Consider the following 23,183-nt stretch of genomic DNA (forward strand, 5'->3'; position numbering starts at 1 on the left):
TTAGAAAACAACAGGAGTTTGTTGATCTATTTGAATAGCAGTACACTTGCTTGTTCAAATCCTTTTCATGCTCCTATCTGCCTTTACTCAAATTGCAGATACATCATCCGGTTTGACAACCACACACTCAACTAAAACTTTGCCAACTCTGAAACTAAACAACTCATCAACCTTATAAACAAATCAATTAGGTCAGTAACACAACAAAAATCGAATTCTCTCATAGAGATAACAAACAAGTCAGTTCAAGTATGATCGTTGGATTACATAGCAATCTCTGCACATCAATCAAGCAAACCTCAATCGCTCCTTGATCACCGCTTCATCGAACTTAGTAACTCATCACGCGCTTTGCATTACATGCAACATACTTGCTTATTCTCTAGACAAAAACCGTTACATCAACACGCCAAAATCACTTGAAATTGTCTTCATACAATAATCATACGTGTCATAATCATTACCGCTCATCATCAGATCATAAACCAATATAACCAATTCACCAAACTTAATCGGTTAGGGTTTATCAAAAACAACAGGTAGGGTTTACTGGTTACTGGTTCAACTCTCCAATATATATCAATACCGGTTCGCTCCACAAATTCTTTCTACCGATTATAGTTTCCTTCACTTAGCTCATCCTACCATTTACAAAACAATATTACAACGATATCAACAATATCATTACCGGTTAATTGACATCAATGACAACATAGCATATCATTAATGCAATCTTCATGCAAATGCCAACAATCTCCCCCTTTGGCATTGATGGCAATACAAATATCAATGCCATTGATTGCTGCTGTGATTGTGAATAAGAATCCTGGTTTACATTACCAAGTATTCAGCATGCTCTCTATGTCTTAAGCTTGGCACTGGTTCTTCTCCCCATAATCACATAATTCTTCTCCCCCTTTGACAGCAATGCCAAAATGAAAGTAAAACATGTAATGTCAAATTTCACTATGTAACATCAACAACCTGCAACTTGATGCTTCCCCTGTGGAACAACTCCACTTTTACACCAATCCTTATGTACAATTCTGCAAGTAGATTCGGGACTAATGTAATCTACATCATGCTTAACTGACCTCATGAAGGGGTACAACCCCTAGCTGACTTCTAAGATACTCAAAAGTAGTCTTAGGCAGAGGTTTAGTAAAGATATCTGCAAGCTGCTCCTTGGTAGAAACATGCTCCAAGATCACATCTTTACTCTACACTTTTTCTCTAAGAAATGATACTTCAATTCAATATGCTTGGTTCGTGCATGCAAAACAGGGTTCTTGGAAATATTTATGGCACTTGTATTATCACCTAAGATTTTTACAGGTTCTGAAATCTTCATCTTAAAACCTTCCAAAATGTGCCTCATCCAGATAGCCTAAGTACAATTCAGGTAAGCTGCAACATACTCAGCTTCAGCAGTAGATTGTGAAGTACAACTCTGCTTCTTACTACTCCATGAAACAAGTCTTCCTCCAAGAAAAAATGCTCCACCGGTTGCGCTTTTCCTATCATCAACATTTCCTGCCCAATCTGCATTTGTGTACACCTTCAAGTCAAAATTTCTTCCATATGGATACCATAATCCATAGTCAACAGTACCTTTCAAGTATCTAAAAATCTTCTTGGTTGCTATCAAGATGTATTTCCTTAGGATTCTTCTAGAATCTAGCAACTAGCCCAACTGCATGAGCTATATCAAGTCTGCTATGAACAACATAGTGCAATTTTCCAATCATTGACCTGTATTCCTTCTCATCAACGATTGTGGATTCATCTTCCTTAGACAACTTACAACCTGTAACCATTGGTGTCTCAACTAGTTTACAGTCACTCATACCAAATGTCTTCAAAACCTCTTTCACATACTTAAACTGTGTGATGAAAATGCCATTCTTCATTTGATGTATTTGCAAGCCTATGAAAAATTTTATTTCTCCCACTAAAGACATTTCAAACTCATTTTTCATTTCATCTACAAAATCATTGCTCATGTCATCATTACCTCCAAATATGATATCATCTACAAAAACTTTGCTGACCAGTATTTTATCTCCTTCACATTTGAGATATATGTTACTATCATCACTGGTTCTCAGAAAGCCTATCTTCATCAGATGTGTATGAAGCCTTTCATACCATGCTCTTGGTGTTTGCTTTAATTCATATAAAGCCTTATGCAATCTACATACCATTCTTTCTCATCAATCAAAGCATAACCATATAGCTGCTCAATGTATACTTCTTCTAGTATCCCATTCAAAAATGTTGACTTAACATCCATCTGGTATACCTTGAATTTCATATGTGTTGCAAATGCAAGTAAAGTTCTGACACCTTCCAGTCTTGCCACTGGTGCAAAAGTCTCACCATAATCTTCTCCTTCCTCTTGCGCATTACCTTTGAAAACCAACCTAGCTTTGTTGTGAACTACGACACCATCTTCATTCAACTTGTTCCTAAATACCCACTTAGTACCTATTACATTTTTATTTACCGGTCGGGGTACTAAGGTCCATGTGTTGTTCTTCTCAATTTGATCTAATTCCTCCTCCATCACTTTAACCCAATGATCATCACCAAATGCTTCCTTAGCAGTTCTTGGTTCAATAGTAGAGATCATGCAGGAATTCTCTCTGATTCTTCTTCTGGTTAGTACTCCAGCATCCTTATCTCCAATAATCTGTTCAAGATTGTGATTCAGTCTCACATATCTTGGAATAGCATGATCATTATCTTCAGGTTCAACTTCTTCATTATCATCATTTTTTTTCTGAATTTATCTATTCAGGTTGAACTGGTACACCAATATTTGCTCTGCCGGTTTCAGATTTCACAGTTTCTGGTTCCTAAAACAAAATGCAAGGATCTTCATCCTTTTTCTCCAAACCGGTTTCCTCTGAGACTTCAAGATATTCATCCACTCGAACATCAGCACTCTCAATAATTCTCTGTGTCCGGTTGTTCAAACACTTGTAGGCCTTACTCTTGTTGGAATAGCTAAGAAATATACCTTCATCACTTTTAGCCTCAAATTTGCTAACATAATCACCTATCTTAATAAAACATTTGCTACCAAATATCTTGAAATAACTAACATCAGGCGATCTTCCATACCAGTGTTCATAAGGAGTCTTGTCCTTACCTCTCTTTACCAGAATCCGGTTCATAGTGTAGACAGTTGTGCTGACAGCTTCTCTCCAAAAAGTTTTTGCAACACCTCCTTGTATCAACATCGTCCTAGCAGCTTCAACAACTGACTAGTTGTTTCTCTTTGTGATAACATTCTGTTGTGGTGTCCTCGGTGCAGAAAGTTGCCATTTGATACCATTTTTTTCACAATACCTAGTGAATTCCTCATAAGTAAATTCACCGCCTTGATCTGTCCTCAGACACTTTATCTTCTTACCACTCTCCTTCTCAACTAAGACCTTGAATGCCTTGAACTTACTAAAAGCTTCAGTCTTATCCTTGAAGAATGTGACCCACATCATCCTTGAGCAATCATCAGTGAAGATCATAAAATATCTGTCACCTTGAATACTTTTTGTCCTTATTGGTCCACAAAGATCTGTATGAACCAAATCTAACAAATGTTTCGCTGAAAAAGATTTGCTCTTGAAAGTTGAGGATGTCATCTTTCCCAACTGATGTTCTTTACATAAAGCATTAACCGGTTTGTCCAACTGAGGCAAACCTCTCACTGTCTTGGACTTACTCACTTTAACAATGTTATCAAAGTTTATATGACAAAATCTCCTATGCCAAAGCCAACTATCATCTATCTTTGCAATTAAACAGTTGCTAACTTTAGGATTAAGGTGAAATAGGTAACCTTTAGTTTGTTTCTCGGTTGCAATCAGTTCACCTTTGCTGCCATAGATTTTGCACATACCGTTCTTAAACTCCAATGGGTATCCTCTGTCATTGAGTTGTGCCACACTCAAAAGATTGTTCTTTAAACCTTCAACCCAATAGACATCATCTGCACTGCTCTTTCCATTAAGAGAAATAGTTCCCTTACCTTTAACCATGCAGGGTGAGTCATTACCAAATCTTACAACTCCGCCATCAAGTTCCTTCAAAGAAAGAAATTTGCTCCGATCATCGGTCATGTGATGTGAACAACCACTATCAATGATCCAATCATCAGAGTTATCCATTCTGGATACTAATGCCTTCTGGTCTGATATCTCTTCTTTAATGGCTACAAACACAATGTCTTCATTAGCATCACCATCAATTCCTCATCAGTGATACCACCATCAATAGCAATAAGACAATCTCTTTTGCCTTTACCCTTATACTTCTTGAATTTCTTTCGTTTGTGCTCATTATCACCATTAGGGCAGTTAGCAGCTATGTGTCCAATCTTGTTGCATGAAAAACATTTCAAAGGTAATTTACCTCTATATTTACTTGTGCCTTTAGGCAACCGCTTGGCCAACAATGCTTCAAGCTCAACTAAACTGTTTTCATCATCAGCTTCTCTGCTAGATCTAGGTTCATAACTGTGACTGGCATCTCTACTTTTCCTCATAGATGGGTTTAGAAACAAAAGCTCCAAATGCAAACTCAGATTTCTGTACACTACCATCATAACCATTTAATTCAAAAGCAGTAAGCTTGCCAATGATGGAGTCAAGAGTTACCTTAGTTTTGTCAATGGACTTTAGCTCCTGAATGGTTGCGACTCGGATAGCGTAGACCGGTAGCAGGGTTCTCAGTACCTTACCGATCACTGTGGCATCTTCCACTTTACCTCCTGCACTCTTAATTTCACCGACTATCTCTTTTATCCTTTGACCATACTGTTGGATATTCTCACCTTCAGCCATCCGCATGTCATCAAACTTTCCTCTTAGACTCTCTTCTTTAGCAATCTTAACATGTTCATCACCACTATAAATTTCTTCCAGTTTTTTCCATACCTCATATGCAATCTCTAGACCATGAACATCTACATATTCTACATCAAACAAAGAACTGATAATGGCCTCTAATGCTTGATGATTTTCTTGTTGCTCTTTCTTCTGATCATCAGTCAAAATCCCAATAGGTGCAACATATTGAGTATTGACATGTTCCCAATACAGGCTTCCCAGACTCTTGATATAATTTTCATTGTCACTCCATATCCTATAGTTCTCTCTATTAAACTTCGGACCTTCCTTCTTTATCATGATCTGCAACATCTATACATCAAGTTGTTAGGCTGACCTTAGAGGACCTAATACGCTCTGATACCAATTGATGGTATGATGAAAGAATAAGTATCCGGTCAACTACTAAGAGGGGCGAGGTGAATCAGTAGATAGAAAAACTGATACTAGCTTCACCAATCTCAAAATCAATCTCTCAAACTAAACTTAAAACTATCAATGCAATATCACTGTCAAGATAAAAACTCATACGATAAACTGGTTGACTGTTACAACAAACTAACAATAAACAACTTCAAACTCATAAACATCCAAATGCTTTTTCATATGTCAACATACTTCATTTCTCAATGCTTCCAATTATCATGACTTATAAAAGTAGTTAAGTAGTTAAGCAAATCAACCATAAGAACATAACCACAAAAACATTCACCACTTGACACAAATATTTTTGACGTGGAAACCCAAATGGGAAAAACCACGATGAGATGAGACTCACAAGATAACTATCTAAACTCTTCTGAAGTTCGCCTTGTTAGGAGCGTAGCCTGTTAAAACTTTACAAAAGTCTTGTTAAGAAAAGATCTTGTTAGGGACCACCCGGTTAAAGGATTGACTACAATGCTTTGTTAGAAGCAATACCCTGTAAGGAGTAACCTCGAGAGAGGATTTGAAAATCCAAGCTAATGGATCACCTTGTTAGAGGATTTGAATAGCACCAAGCTTGTTAGAGCTTACCCGGTTAGGGGATTTCAATTTTGTTGTAATTGTTAGAAAACAACAGGAATTTGTTGATCTGTTTGAATAGCACTACACTTGCTTGTTCAGATCCTTTTCATGCTCCTATCTGCCTTTACTCAAATTGCAAATACATCATCCGGTTCGGCAACCACACACTCAACTAAAACTTTGCCAACTCTGAAACTAAACAACTCATCGACCTTATAAACAAATCAATTAGGTCGGTAACACAACAAAAATCTAATTCTCTCATAGAGATTACAAACAAGTCGGTTCAAGTATGACCGTTGGATTACATAGCAATCTTTGCACATCAATCAAGAAAACCTCGATCACTCCTTGATCACCGCTTCATCGAACTTAGTAACTCATCATGCGCTTTGCATTACATGCAATATACTTGCTCATTCCCTAGACAAAAACCGTTCCATCAATGCACCAAAATCACTTGAAATTGTCTTCATACAATAATCATACGTGTCATAATCATTACCGCTCATCATCAGATCATAAACCAATATAACCAATTCACCAAACTTAATCGGTTAGGGTTTATCAAAAACAACAAGTAGGGTTTACAGGTTACCGGTTCAACTCTCCAAAATATAGCAATACCAGTTCACTCCACAAATTCTTCCTACCAGTTATAGTTTCCTTCACTTAGCTCATCCTACTGGTTACAAAACAATATTACAACAATATCAACAATATCATTACCGGTTAATTGACATCAATGACAACATAACATATCATTAATGCAATCTTCATGCAAATGCCAACAAGGTGATATCTTTTCTTTCCACATATGGATGTAGCCATTGTGGACAATCATCACAATGAAGTGATGTAACTTATTAAGGGTTAAGAAGGATTCCTCCCTAGCTAAGAGGGAGTGTTAATTTTATTGTAGCTATGGTCAAAATCCACAGGCCGACATTGATATCACAAAGGTTGTGATTATATTTATATTATTATTATGAGATAATATAATTATATTATTTTGTGATAATATAATTATATTATAATTATAATGTATTATTATTATATTATATTAATAATGTAATAATTGGTGCTGCTTGGAAGAGTGGCAACCCTTGGCGTATAGACATCTCTCACATATACATAATGAGATGTGTGATCTCATTCAAAGGAGGAAATAACAATATAACAAAAATATGCAGATCAATATAAATTAGAGTGCTCGGGGGAGACGAATATATCGTCTATGGTTGGGAGGGCAATAAGAGTTATTGCCCATGGTTAATCGAGCATACCAAAAAAATAACAAATGCAAATGAATTTTAGGGAATTTATTTCAAAGCTAATAATTCACAGGAATGATTATTTAAACAAGTAAATACATGTTTCTAGGTATTCCATACAATTTTGGCTTGAGGAACATTAAATGTCATCTTAGTTTCTTTTGAAGAGCACACAAAAAAGACTGATAGGAGGAGGAAGGGGAGGTGGAAAAGTGAATCAGTATTTTAAACTTTTTAAGAAATAGAACCACATAAAAGGAAGAAGAGCAATCCGCAAAACACAAACTCCAAATTTCATGTGAAAAACCTTTCGGGTAAAAAACCGCGGCACACAAATTTTATAAGTGAACTCGGGCACCAACCCAAAATACAAAAGTGAGCACCAACCCACTATATCGTCGATACCCTTCAATGTTTTATTTGCTATTAACAATACTCATTAAGCGTATTTGCCAATGATAAACATCTAACTTGTAATTGGTCTAAGAATATCGATGGCCCATGTTAATTCTTTTTTAGAGTCTTCCAAATAAATATTTTTCTCTAGCCAAAGACTATCTAGTTCAATATACTTCTCTCACGATAGTTCCCGTAACAAACATTATAATTCTCTATATGAATAAGACAATTTCCTCTCTGAGGTCTTCGTCCTTTAGTCTTATTGATATAATATGTAAATTATGTTTATAGTTTATAATATATAAATCATATTTATAATATAATATTAATTATTTTGATTTGAATATTTCAAGAATATTATTAGTGATAAATATTAATATTTAATAAATAAATAAATTTAAAATAGTCACTTGGTGATAATTATTATATTAATTAATAAAAATAATAACAATTGATATATATATAAGGATCAAGGAGGGGACATGACAATCTAGGTCTGATTTTAAGTCTGAAATTCGATTGTTCTTTCTTGTCAAAACGATCAGGCTTTGATCATTGATCAGCCTTCTTCAATTCCTTCTTTCCAGAGATTTTGATTCCAATTTCGCCTTATCAACCTGACTTTTGAATGCTTGAAAGTCTGATTCAATTTCAATTGTTGCTGCTGGCTGAACAATTTATGTTCTTCTTCTTGAGCGAATTTGCTTATGTTCCCTTGAATCGAACTTAAATTAATCTCCCTTGAAGCAAATTTTGGACTTAATGTGAATTTTACAATGTCTTTCATTGGTTGTGCAAATTCCATTTGAGCAGATATGAACTTGAAGTTTGAATTTAATTTAAGTGATGTGCTCTCTCTTCTCCATCTTATATGTCTTGTTATCAACCAACGCAGCCTTCATCTTTAAATAGGGCGACTTGGCTTTTATGAAACGTTTCTCCTTGCCATTGAATTTGCCTCACTTTAATCTCTTTTCCAGCCAACTTCACCTCTTTTTTTAAACGTTTATGTGTTTTGGATTTAAAATTCACCTTCTCCCTTATTAAGTCAACATTGTTTAAAATCATTTCTGTTTTGCAATCACCTTTCTTGTTTGGAATCGCTTCTCTCTGTCTTGCAATACAATCACCTTCCTCACTTGTGAGAGTTAATTTGCATTTTGTTTTCACTTCTTCGTTTCTTTAAGGGAAGGCAAATTTGAATTCCTTATTTCCAACAGTTAACTCGCATTCCTTTTCCTTATTTGTGTAGGTTAATTTGCATCACCTTCCATGTTTATGAAGGTTAATTCGCACCCTTTTATCTAACTTTGATTTCACATAGAGCGATCTCTTTGGGAGGATTAAATTTTCTTCCTCATCTGCCTAAGTTGTTGTTGGCATCCATATTTGTCATTGATGTCCACCGCTTCTACACTGTCATCACAGAATGTTCATACATCAGTAAACAATGTTAGATAATCTACACTTGTATCAGACACATGTCAAGACAATTTACGTTGATTCCTTACCAGTTGTCATTCTATTGTTACCCAGTGTGTAACAGCAATGTATACTTCAGGTTTCTAAAGAATGATCTCTGTGCTTTGAATCATTATTCAATGTGTATTGATACGATAGGAAGCTTTAGTGCAAGCATATCGTTTGTAATACATCATTTAAGATTCGGTTGTAACTTCTTAACTGTTCCTTATTTGTGTTTTGAAAAGCACGTATTAATAAGGCTGTCTAACTTCAAACTAAAGGTAGTTCTGATTTGTTAGAAAACTGTTATAACTTCCTCATAACAAATTATACCAGATCGGTATTTTCAGAGAAATATATATGTGCTTGCTGGGCGATAAGGAAGGGTGTTCTTGAAGTGTGTAAAAAGATTGTTGAGAAGGCATTTGCACTTGCTATATTGCAAACTCTTCATATTTGATTGCGAAGTTCATTAGAGATATCTTTTGCAGCAGTGTCCTGATGAAATTTTAATTGAAGTAGATAAATGCAGCAGCGCAGTTTGAGGCAGATTAATTCATAAAGGGTGCTGTCAGTTTGTGCTATGTTTTGGTGCTTTGTTCATTGTTTCTAAAAGAAAGAAAAGGAAACTTATTATAAGTCCGTTGATAAGCCTTTCTGAGTTTGTGAACAGGGTATTTGAGTTGCAAATTGTGAACAGTATTATCAAGTTTCAGAGCATAGATTAAAGTAATGTTTTCTGAGTTTGTGGACAGGGTATTTCAGTTTCAGATAGTGAACAGAATTGTTGAGTTTAAGGACACATGATTTTTGTGAAAATAATCTTTTCTGAGTTTTAAAATTGCAAGAGAAATCTTGTGGAAATATTCTCATCTGAGTTTATGAACAGTGTTTTATTTTTGTAAACAGTACATGTCTGAGAAACACTTGTTTGTTGATTGATTGTTCAGTGAAGTGCAAAACAGAATAAAATATTTGTTTTGAAAAGTGTAAAGAATCAAATTTGAGATCTGTAATAACTTGTTTTGTAATATTCTTAAGGTGGATGCCTACGAATACTGAGTGGGTGCCAGTCGCAGAAGTTTATGTTTGTGAGAATCGATGCTCTTCAAAGGGGTTTGGTGACTCCTTAGGGTCGGTGCCCTTAAAGATTGTAATTGATTTCAGCTGTGTGGCTGGATTAGGACAGTAGATCCTAGCAGCGTTACTCACCATGGTTTTTACCATCTTGGGTTTCCACATCAAATCTTGTGCAGTTGTTTCACGTGTGATTGCCTTGCATTATAGTTTCAGTTTCAGTTTCAGTTTAAAAGCAATTCTACATAAAGAGTTATTGGATAAAGTTTTAAGTTTCATTTACTACTGATTCACCCCCCCACCCCCCACCTCTCAACAGTAAATCTGTATTCTACAGTTGTCGCACAGCCTCTTCCTTGTTTGCTTAAGTTGTAGTGCAACCTCTTCCTTGTTTGCTTAAGTTGCCGTGCAGTCTCTTCCTTTTTGGGAGGCAAATTGTCCAAGTCTATTGCTTTATCTTTCATTCTCTTCTAAAGATGAAAATCAAAATGCACAAGGGGGATTTTATTTCTTTAATTTACAAGGAATTTTTTATTCCTTCAAAACTGACCCTTTCTGACAACCTACTGACATGACCAAATATTGACATTACTAACAACTTCATACAACCCCTAGCAATTTTGACCTATGTGTTCATGCAAGATGGAGGACTCAAAGGAGGTCACGTGAAGATGCTTGGGATAATGTAATCTCTACAACACTGCCATCCAAAGCGCTGATTAAGCCAGAGGATTCCCAAGATAAAGCCAAAAGAGGAGTTCCATGCCAACACCCTGAAGATGTTAGCGAGCTGAGCCAAGGACAAAGTATGAGAGGTTGGATAAGCAAGGACCTCTACCACTATCAGCATAGAGCAGGGGAATAAGATCGAAGAAAGAGTTGCAGAGCGTTGTGCTGCAGGGCAAATTGGTGCCATTTCCAAAATTCTGGAAAACAATGACAGGGGTAGGCACAAAGTGCTACAAGAGTATGCAGAAACAAAAAATGAACAGCTGGAGATGACAGAAAATAAATTTATTGTAATAGCAATTACTTTATTGTAAAATGACTACTTGTGGGCCCTGTTTAATGCGATTCAAAAGGGAGCCACAAGTTAGTTATTTCCCAACTACCAAATTCACCTTTTTGAGACTCGAGCCCCATGCATTTTTGTCTTCTCATAGGATTAATTGAAAGCAGTTAAAGGTAGCTGAAAATTGGTTGATGGTTGTTGAAATCATTAACCAAAAAGCTGTCAGAACTTCTAGAAGGCAGAATAGAGCCATTGGATGGATTGAATCTTGGCCATTGATTCAAAATTTAAAATCTATAAAAGGCCAGTGCCTCTCATTGTAAAAGGTAAGAAGGGTTACAAAAGTTAGACTTTAGAAAGCTAGCAGTAGTTAGAAGTAGAAGTAGAATAGAGTAGAAATTGTTGGACAGAAATTGTTGTAATAGTAGTTGGAGCAAATGAATAAAGCGATGAAACATGGTGTTTTACCATTTGTGTTTACCTGTTTGCATGGTTTCTTTTCAACAAAATTAGTCAGTGTTCCGTGGTTTTAATGGTGAAGTGTGAGGATATGTGATAGATTTTAGGTTCATACCATTGGAGGCTTGCTAACTATTGGTCTTTGTGCATGGTTAGTCTGAACCTATTGTTGCTCTTAGTTCAACTGTGAATGCTTGTTTTGAATTGCGCCAGAATTGGGTATCCAAATAAATGTTCATGGTCTGAAAATCTTTTACTTCCCCTTGGAGCTTGCACTATTCGCGTAGAATTGTGAGTTTATCTCTGGCTGAGCAAGAACTAGTTTTATGTGAAGTGTCTATCCACAACACCAACCACTATCATCATAATCCCTAGCATCAACCAAAGTGCCATACCAAATGCAGACCAGCTTGCCAAATACATAAGTCCCATCGTGATTACCAGCAAATCACATCAATCATTGAGTTATCATCAGCAAGTCAAGACCTAACAGTTGGAACCTTGAGCTTATCTCCTATGATAAGTCCGAATAGCATTAGAGATTTTCTTATTCAAGAGAGGATAGGATACATTCAGCATTCTATTCTGCATTGACCGAAAGTGCAAGCCTTCGACATCAACAATATGTATGTTATACAACCATACCATACCCAAGGAAAAAAGATCATACTGACATACTCAAGCCCTATACCTATATCTGAGCCCATATGTGTGTGTGTACATACATAAATACATGCAAGCATACAATACAAACATACATACAATACAAACCTACAAGCATGCATGCATACATGCATACATACAATACAAAAATGCATACATACATACATATATAAATTTATATATATACATATCCTAAACCTATGCAATTCCTCACATTTGAGGTCAAGTAACTTTGCCTTGAACTTTCACCTACCTCAATTCTAAATCAGGTCTTTACATGATTCAAGTAGTCTCTTCAATATGTTTTAATGGGTAACCAAAATTGATCTATGAGACTCAAAAGCATGGCCAGTTACTGTAGTAAGAGGCAAACAAAAATGAAATGCAGCTAGCAAACAAAATAGTGACTAAGCTAAAAGCACAACAGCACAAAATTCTAACTAGGGAAGGTGAAACCCAAAACAGGTAACCCTTAAACAAAAGACAATATTATACAATATAATATCACAAATAGCAATGCAAAAGGATGACCCATCTCTGAGCATTTTCCACTATCATCACAGATGAATGAGCTCTACCCAAAACAAATAGCCAATATTGACATTAGTTAGAAGTTGCTTCTTACGGCTATCACTATAAAGAAAATAGTGGCACACAACCAAACTGATCCAACCATGTTCACTCGGGAGTTACAATTTATCCAAGAGGTCATATCGTTGGGATGTGTGTTATATACTTTGCATCCAAGTTACCAGTTCTGGTTCAGATCTTGATTTGGGTTCGTGGATCTGGTGAAAAAGGTTGGGAGGCTGGGTGCATTTTGGGTTCGTTCATACAACAAACATGTACAAATCATTAAAATATATATTTGCAGCAGAAATAACAAACATATTTTTTAGTATTTTTTATTTTTTAAATACAGAAATATTTATAAACCTTATAAAATGTTAATAGAATTAATATATTATATAATAACAATTAAATATAAAATAGATTTATATAATAATATAACCATAAGATAATAATAGTATAGATATTGCAAATATATAATTATTAATAATATAATATTATTATACTTATAATATAAATATTAAATATTAATTTTTAAAATCTGCTAGAGTGCAAACTCATCGAATGTCTCTGTTAGAAGCAAATACTTTGCAGATCTCCAACGGCAAAAACCCAGTTCTCTAAACACAATCACAATAATATAATATTATAAAAGACCTCAACAGATACCTGTCGCCCTGAATCCGGTATAAACCAGACCTCAATCTGGCAGATTGGCCCAGGGCTCCACTAACATAGCTTTGCATGCTTTACACCCCTTACAGACTATTCATCCTGCTAAGATAATTCTCTTGTTATATTATGAATGTGCTATTATTTTTGTTATATTGCATTTATAATTCTATCAAGATTACTTTCCCTGCATAGGTTTATCAATATTATTTCTCTTCACATATTTTTTAACATTATAACCATCAATTTGTAGGACCACTCAGTTCTCCTGTTGGAGAACAAGGTTCAATTCTCCCCAAGGACAGCATAGTGCCAATACGGCATGCTAGAGCAACACTCTTGCTCCAATGATCGTGTGCACTGGCTGACAAGTGGAGGAGGAAACCAAGGAACAATAAGGAGTAGCTGCCTTGCAGGAAAAGATTGAAAGAGAAGCATTCAATCTATAGAAGCTGAGGATGACACGTCAACAAATGCCCTGTAAGAGGAGAAAGAAGATGAAAAGACACAGAGAGATTCAAGCCATAGGAGTGTCACAGAGTAGGAGTTTGAATATAATGTAGTGGTATCCTCTACTGGTAAAACATTAGTTAGAGCAGTATCCTACAAAATGAATCGTTCGGTATGTAGGTCGCATGAACAAACCCTCACAATTGAAAGGTGGAATCCCTAATAAGAACCCCCACTAATTAGTCTTAAGAACATTATAACCATCAGAGAAAATAATAAACAAATGTTTGGGATGTGGATCTTATAGGCTATCTTTGGCCTCATGGATGTTAGAAGTCTTCTACTCTATTCTATTCTTTAAAATTTTAAACAATATGATAAGACAAGCAAACATGCATCACTGACAAAAATTGATCAGCTCATCTTACCATCTCTAATTAAATACTAACTCAGTGAACAAGCTGTACCAGAAAACAAATGATTGATAATAAATACAATTTCTTCCTTTATAACTATTTTAGCATTTTATGAGTTCCTAATTTTATGAAATTCAATTTCCATAAATACCTGGCTGCAGCTGTATAAGCAACGTCCATCAAATGCCCATGAAAGACCTGTAACCTAGACAGTGGACCGCAATAAAATCAAAACAAAGAATCAATATATGCTTTGAACAAGAATCGCATCACTAATGTAACCTTCTTAGCAAACAGTTCTGTTTCAAGAAAGATACTTACAACTTGATCATGTGCCTCAAATTGACCTGCCATGTGGCATTTACGGCCAGAGGTATAACATATCCAAACAGATAACTGGCCAGAGCCTTTTCCAATTGCTATCAAAACTTTGTCAAGTGATTGTGAAGGTACAAACAAGGACAGCACTGAGACAGGCACTGAATCAACTGCTATTACCTGTAAATAGCACATTTTAGAGCTAAAATCTATGACAAAAATGATGCCCAATAACTCCATGCCTAAACCAAATAAGATACAAAAAATGCATTTTAAGTTAAGATTCACCTCTTTCAATAAAGAAAAAGGTATAGGGCTGTCATCATGGGACTGGTTGAGATTAATAGGATCTCCATACCATAACTTGACACTGCAAACAAAAACCCACCTTACATTTTCAATCGGATATAAAAAATGAAATATGCTTCCATAAGCCACAAAATGTTCAGGTTGCCATCATTTTGTGCAGTGGCTACAATATCTTGCTTTTGATTTATTAATAAAAATGCATGCATCATATTCCGAAAGTTGCATGTCCAGCTTTATAAGTTACCAGCTGACGAAACTTCACTGACAAGAAAAATAAAATGGACAGGTTTGCAATAGGCATCCAAGCTTCAGATTCCCGCTTTATAGTGCAAAGGTAGATTTGAACCACATTAAAGAACAAGTGCTGTTGGTCAAGTTTGACTATGTGCTCAAATCAAACCAAGCAAAATGGAAATAAGAGAAAATATCAAAAAACAAATTGAATGGTGTTATTATCACCTCCCATCAGAACTTCCCGTTGCTAAAAGAAGCTTGTTGCTTGAAGTGTTCACGTCCATCTTGTCAGAAACACTTGCAGTGCATATAGCCCAACTAACTGCGGTTGCCCAAGATTTATGTGCCTGAAATAAGCCAATAAGCCTAGCTTCTGGAGGTTTCAGGCAATGTTCAATAGTGTAGTACTGTGGATCAAAAACTCTCCACAAAGAAACTTTACCAGACTTTCCTCCCACAGCCAATATAGCAGAGCTGCTGTATAAAAATACAGATGAACCGACATCTCCATCAAAGGAGTGTTTCATTGTTGGAGACCAGGCAACAACTAATGATGACAGAAGCCCACTGCGAATTGCATATTGTTCTGCACTAATTACAGATGGCAGGACATCTCTGGCACGTTTTTTCATTGCCTTTTCAGTAGACTTGAGCAATGTTTCTTGACAATGGATTTTCTCTCGACCAATGGTAGTCTTGGAACCAACAAAACCCTGTATTTTATGACTTATTAAAATGATTTAAGAAATAATAACAAGAAGATGTTGAACTAGATTCTATATGTAGATGGGATAGAAGAAAACAACTAAAGCCATACAATCAGATTCTATAGCTCAACAGAAACTCCTTATATTTTGCTTCCTTCAGATTACAACATAGTAAACACAGAATAAAGATGAGATCAAGGAGAGAAGAGCTGCATACATTCTGAGAAACCTTTTGATCTTCCATTTCAAGCTCTGCCACAGTGACACACCATGACTTATTTTCATCATTCCATATCGGTGCCAACCTCACATTATCAGGATCTAGGGAAATGCGTCCATACTCTCCTAGAAAATACCAATGCAAATTTTAGAAGCCACAAAAGAAGTCATGAAACACAGCTAAACTAATGCCAATCACATACCTATTATAATATAATTATTGTCTTCCATCACTTATTAATTAAATAATTAAGTGCATAGTTATGTGTATACAGATCGCACCAGGGAAGTTGACCAAAAGTCCTGTACTGTTATATCCCACAAAGGAACCTTCTACCCACCTGCAAGCACATTGGAGAAGTTTGCACTCCTTAGAACTTAGAACGATTCAAATGCTACCATGGCTCAAAATAATCATGAAAGCCAAAACATATAAATTATATTTTAATATTTTATCAATGATAATGTGCCACTACTATAACTTCAGACACAATTTCTATTCATAAACGTTATTATTAGCTATTAGCTATATCAGCTTACACCATGCCTAAAAATGGATGTGCAGTTAGATATTTCTATGAGAATAAATGCATGAAGGAGAAGCTAAGTGATAGGAAAAAATTTCATGGATTGTAATGTAAGTTAATTTTACAGTGCCAAATCATTGAAGATAATCTTTGTTGCTGAAGTAAGACCTTTAAACAAAGACAAGGAGTGGTCACAATGAACGATAAAACTGTTTTGAAAAGACAGACAACAATAGCTTCACCAATGGAAGTGGACAATGGAGGCCAAAAAACAGAGTCATGAATGTGGCAATTTGCATTATTCTATTATGATTTTTCAAACCTTCAGATGCATTCGTCTTCATCAAGTATTCTTCATGGAAGAGATGTGTTTGCAGAATCTATGTTAAACTTAGATTACTCCAAGAAGCAGACAGAAGTCTTAAGCGAATGATCTTAATTCAGAGGACTACATATTTTTTTTTATCATTAACAGCCTGCCCCAATCATGAGGAGGAAATTTCTTTAGTTCAAACCTCCAACAGCTTGTAACTGAAATTCACATTTCTTGAGCGGTTTCTGATGGAAATATTGTCATTGATGTCAAAGGAATTTGCCTGTTATCATATTGGAGATTGATGAACATATTGATGATGTCTGCACATATGAATTAGTATACTTTACAGTACCATATTGGATGATACTTTACAGTACATTGTCTCAGTCTGATTATATAGTGATTACAGTCCCAGTCTAATTACAGCGAATATTCACAATGCCGATCATAGTGTATGCATGGCAACAGAAAAACGCAGCCAGTGCTTTATATATATATATATATAGACAGTCATACCTATACAAATATACGGTGAACAAATGATATAGATGCAGAGAGTACTAAGCATCCTTGATTGACAGAGATCAGCTCTTTGGCAGCAATGACAGTTTGTCTGATAGCAGTGATTAAAATTAATTAATGGCAGGCTGATTATTATCTGGAAGCTGTGATACTACAGTGGAAGGAAAGATATGTCCAGGTGGGAATATGATATGTCAGTTCAGAAAATTCAAACAAATATCAATAAAACAAAGATGATGTTTATCAAGGAATTAGTAATAAATAAGTCAGTAAGTTAATGCGATACATACAAGGACAGGTCAGCAAGAAGACAATGCACATAAGACAAAAATTGTCTTATTCAAATGACAAGTCAGCAAGTGTTTAAAACCAGCAATTACAAAAGAAGTTTTGTTTTAATAAAGAGAATTGCAAAGAAATTATTTATGGGGCCCACCTCCTCATGTTAGAGCTTCCCACTAGAAGACAAATTTATGGGGCCCACCTCTCAATTTTAGAGCTTCCCACTAGAAGACAAATTTATCCTACGTAAAAGGATAATAAGGGACTTAAAGACAGCAATTATAATGACAGCAGTGATATTAGTTCAGAAAGACACGTCTCATGAAAAGAGACACGGATACATTAGAAGGTAATTATTTTGTCATAAAAGACAATAATTAATTAATCAATGGCAGAGATTGATAAAGACAGACCACCGATTTATATGCTCAAGTCAAAAGATTTATTAAAAGAGAATTAAGAAGCAAACAGAAAAGGATGCGATCAAGGCAGATTGATAATACGGGTTGATGAAACAAATCGATGATTTCATTGGAAGTTGTTTAATAAGCCATTGGGTGTATATCTTATGCGAATACATGAGACATTAACAAGTAATTAAAAATCATCTAAAAGTGCTATCTAGTCAGCACGTTGATTAGTCAAACATAGAAAATAGTTAAAAGAATTAACAAAGCCCGATTTAAAAAAAAAGAAAGAGAGAGAGAGCAATGATTAGTATATTAAGAATTAACATCTGTTATGATTAAAGCATCCCAAGGGTGCAATTTAAACCAAAGCTATTAAAGATAAATTTGACGCATTAAGAGAAGAAAGGGTGAGATCCATCACAAATAATGTAAGTCTTAAGTAATTTATGAAGAGGCACAAAGTTTTCCATATTGAAAAGACATAATCTTTCTATGAAAAGTCATATGAAAGATATAAAAAGAAAATTTAAATCATTTTGACAAGTGTGGAAAATGTGTAGAGTACGTGATTAATACTGAAAGGAGAATAGCACATACGTGTGAATGTGTGTGAAAGATAAAAGAAGATCTTTATGTGAAGAGTGTGTGCATGAAATACGTAGATATAATTCTGAAATCATAATTCAGATAAAAAGGAATTCTGAGATTATAATTCAGCAAGTAAAGTATGCGGTGTGTGTGATAAGTAGTATGTGGGGTATAAGGGGGATATACAGATCTGTTAACAAGAAGATAAAAGAAAGATCATGAGAGAAAGGTTTTAGGCAGGTTTGTGAGAAGGATTCAGTGTAGATTGGACAGCAGACTTGTGGAGGAGTACTTCGCAGATTTTGAAGAAGACTTAGTAACAGATTTATGAAGAAATATGTGCAGATTTGAGAAGATCAAATCGTCCATCATCAGTTGATATAGCAACATTGTCAAGGTGGAAATTCAGTATATGTGAAGTGAGTTGGTGCTCACGAATTCAGATTTGGGAGTTGGTGCTTCCAGTGGGTTGGTGCTCACAAATTCAGAATTGGGAGTTAGTGCTTCCAGTGGGTTGGTGCTCACAAATTCAGAATTGGGAGTCAGTGCTTCCAGTGGATTGGTGCTCACAATATTGTAAAAGAAGATATTCATATAAACATTTATTTCCGTGGTTTTCTCCCATAAGGGTTTCCACATATATATCTTGTGTTCTACTCGTGTTCATATTAGTTAGATCACATATGAATGTTTGGATGCAATGAATATGTTTATGAGATAAGTTATATATTTATGATTGAAGTTGAAAAAGTTTAAACTAGTAAAAGATTGTTGTTATACTGATTCACACCCCACCCCTCTCAGTATAACTGATTTACAAAAAGGGACATTACATTATATTGGTTGTTTTTTCAAGAAATTGAGAGTGTTTCATAGTTCTAGTTTGCTAACTTAATACAGGACTGGTGCCCATTTGTTTTCTGAGAAGATTTATATAATACACATGGCTGCCTCCACTTTCCATCTCCATGTGGGCCAGAGGTGCATGCATGGCTTATCATGATTTGAATTCTTCCTGATTCTCATCTAGCACAGAGGGAAAGTTAGCAATTGGACCTTGACTTTGGTCATACTATTGGATTTCTTACAGAATATCTGAGTTCACAGTTGTTGACTTATCTTGCATACTAGCAGTACATCAAGATGTGGATAGCAAACCAATATGATAAGGAATCAATGAAATTTTTCATCGTCCAAAGACAATCCAAATGCATAGTGTTTATCTAGTTATTTTTCGATAGTTTTGGCTTCAAGCACTTGTTTGGAAATTTGACTTAAGAGTTTCCTAGGAGCCTTGTTCAGAGGATAAAGAAATGTCCCTCAAAAAGCTCGTACGCTTAATATACTTAAATTCAGAGTTCCTTTTACTGATCCGTTGAGAAGATTAAAAATTCTTGCACAATCTTGAAACTTTCCTCAGAAGTGCGAAGATTACCCAGGTTAGAGATTTCAAGTCAATATAGTCATGAAAGAACAGGATCTTCCAACAAACCAAAGATAGAAGTTATTCCTAGCTCAACCCTTGACAAGTGGAATCAAAAAGAAAAATATTAACTTCATTTAACCTGCAATTTGTCTTTATAATGAAAATGAAATTAGAAAACAAACATAAGTCAACAAAAGAAAACGCCTATTACCTGTTACTAATCCACGCTTCCACCAGTTGTCCCTCTGCAGGAACTTGTTCTGAACCTTCAATATGTGTTGCCATTGTTATTTCCTTTGGCAAATTACCAGCATTTATGCAAGGTCGTATCTTTTGCAAAAAATGGTTCTGTCTAGTGGTAATCTCCTCTGAGGTTTGTGATTCATTGTTCCCATTAAAGTCCAGTGCAACCCATTCCTCTTGCATTTCTGAAAAAAGTAATTAAGAAGACTTTGATATGCAGGATGGTATAAATGAAAGAAAGAATGCAGAAACAAACAATAACATCCAACATCCCAAACTAGTGTACCATCTGCTGATGTCCCTGTGAATTGTACTAGGGCTTTCCTATCATCTAGTCGCTCAATTCTTCCTCGAACCCAGAAACGCAGCAATCCATTCACTTTTAGAACCTACAGCATAGATACAGCACTTGAAACCCTGGACTTATTTTTAAAAATGGGTAAAAGCAAAATATTTTCAAAATGCTGTTATAGTGCAAATGGATAAAAAACTTGATATACTCTTTACAATCAATTTCAGACCTCCACTGAGGCTCCCTCTTCAACTGCAGACCATGGCATCAATGTACATTTTGCATGAACAGTAACTCTCCTATTAAGGTCTTCTGAAGATTCTTCATCTATATCTTGATTATGAGAATCCTGACTCCCTTCATAAGATGACTCCTGATCTATTGTATCTGAGCCTGTCGTACTGCATCAAGTTGTTAGATCAACAAAAACAATGAGCATGCCAACCAGACCTTGCCCTCACTCTCACCATATTATTTTTGATGCATAACTATATCTTAGAAAGAAAGCAGCTAGGTTTCTGGATACTTATCAATAAACTCCAGTTGCCATACTGCATTATGATATAATCATGAAGAATGATAAATACTAGAACTAGATAAATTATACAGTACATTACTAATAAGACTTCCACCCATAGCATTGAGACTCCAACTCAGCTAAAGACTAAGCAAGATGTTTATACTCAAACTCAGACATGGTTAAAAAATTGAAAGGAAAATTGGTATGTCTTTGCAATTTGAAAACCTGAATATTTCATAAACTATATTAGTTTTTATTTTTAATATATTTTATAGCCTAATAATATTACTAATATAGAAAATTAACCATGTTTATGCTATTGCTTCTGATGAAATAAATGGAACATGGGCTACAAAATAGTTGAACTTAATATTGAATCTAAATTCTGAATCTGTCATATCCCCTCATTTTTTTCTGATAAAATATATATATGTATATATATTCATTAAAAGAAAATAATAATAAAAACAATATTCAATAATTACTCATATGCACCGATTATTTCATTGTTGCTAAGACTTATGATTAAATCGAACATAGTGTTTATTTATCATTAAACTAACAAGCATCGGGTGCGGTGACTTCTGAAAAGTCACCGCCACTACAAAAGCCACCTAAGGTCATGTCTCTTCACGACGGACATGGAGAGGAATATAGGGAAGACTTCCGCCATATGGAAGACATGGCAAAGACATAAAGAAGTCGGAGACTGTGCTTCAAAAAATACACATAGCCAATTGACCCGATTTCAGGTATGAATTGTCTGAACGTATATTCTTCTGCATTATGGACTTCTCTGATTTCGTGATATTACTTAAGTGGTAAACATTGCAACTTTTAATATATATATACTAAGTCACAAGGTTCGAATTCGACAGCCATGAAATTCGGATGAAATTCGACAAGGGAAAAATTCGAAAAAAAATTCGGATAAAATTCACCTTCTATAATTTTGTTTATTTTTAAATATATGTATACTTCTAATAAATTATCAGAATAGCGACCCTTGTTGGAGAAAATCCGAAGGCAACCCAGCAGTTGCAGACACCCATGACCCAATAGATACAAGGCATATACAAAGAATACCCACGACCAGCTGAGTTGTGTTTAGAGGCGGATAGCAGTGCTTTATAGAGGAAATTCGACTAAATTCGATTTTTTTAATAGAAGTTTGAAATTCGATTAAATTCGATTTTTTTTATGGAAGTTTGAAATTCGATTAAATTCGAACCTCATCCGTGAAAATCGCCATATCCTGTGACTTAGTATATATATATATGAAGGCCAATATGAATTGAATTTGCAATAATTATATTAATCGGTTCATTCTATAATCCACTAATAATAATTGGAAATACTCGTACCAAATAGAATAAACCAAAACAGTCCATATCAAGTGGGGATAACTGCTGTAGGGCACCCTACACCACAATATGGGTAGGGAGAACAGCTATAGGGCACCCTATTTGATAACACTGAGTAGGGGAAACTGTTGATAAGACACCCTACATGAATATATTTCCCACTACTATGATCTATGTCTTTATCTTTGATATCGCTGCATGAATCTTCTTTAATAGCTAGTTCAGAATATATTTATTTATATGATCAGTCTTTAATATAATTTGTAGTATCTTCTAACTTTGTCTTGCAGAGTTAGACCAGCAGAAGCTAAGGTATTTACTCTCAACCCCTACTAGGATCTATAACTGGAACTTTTTTAATCCCTTTCCCTAAGGGACATTACAAGTGGCATCAGAGCATGTTCCTGCCAGACTAAGGGAATCAGTTGATGCAATTGGATCAGCGAACCTTAAGGGCCCTAGAAAGAGAAAGGAAGGAAACCACAAAAGCCATGGAACATGAGTTTAGGGCCTTAATGGAGAAAACCACCCAGGCCCTACAAAACATATC

The 23,183-nt window shown here is 35.3% G+C and overlaps 1 protein-coding gene across 3 annotated transcripts in view; it reads right to left on the bottom strand.

Annotated features, from left to right (window-relative positions):
- LOC131033672 (uncharacterized) overlaps window positions 1-23,183 on the bottom strand; it is a 116,431-nt gene that overhangs the window by 24,304 nt on the left and 68,944 nt on the right. For all 3 annotated transcript variants that reach the window (XM_057964941.2, XM_057964942.2, XM_057964943.2), the window contains 9 exons: window positions 20,979-21,150; window positions 20,744-20,846; window positions 20,426-20,642; window positions 16,426-16,484; window positions 16,142-16,269; window positions 15,443-15,930; window positions 14,963-15,044; window positions 14,678-14,854; window positions 14,508-14,561 (listed from right to left, as the gene is read on the bottom strand). In XM_057964941.2, the coding sequence (XP_057820924.2) occupies window positions 14,508-14,561; window positions 14,678-14,854; window positions 14,963-15,044; window positions 15,443-15,930; window positions 16,142-16,269; window positions 16,426-16,484; window positions 20,426-20,642; window positions 20,744-20,846; window positions 20,979-21,150 (1,480 nt within the window). The remainder of the gene's footprint in view (window positions 1-14,507; window positions 14,562-14,677; window positions 14,855-14,962; window positions 15,045-15,442; window positions 15,931-16,141; window positions 16,270-16,425; window positions 16,485-20,425; window positions 20,643-20,743; window positions 20,847-20,978; window positions 21,151-23,183) is intronic.

The sequence above is a fragment of the Cryptomeria japonica genome, chromosome 5 (genome assembly GCF_030272615.1).
Source record: "Cryptomeria japonica chromosome 5, Sugi_1.0, whole genome shotgun sequence".
Lineage (NCBI taxonomy): Eukaryota > Viridiplantae > Streptophyta > Pinopsida > Cupressales > Cupressaceae > Cryptomeria > Cryptomeria japonica.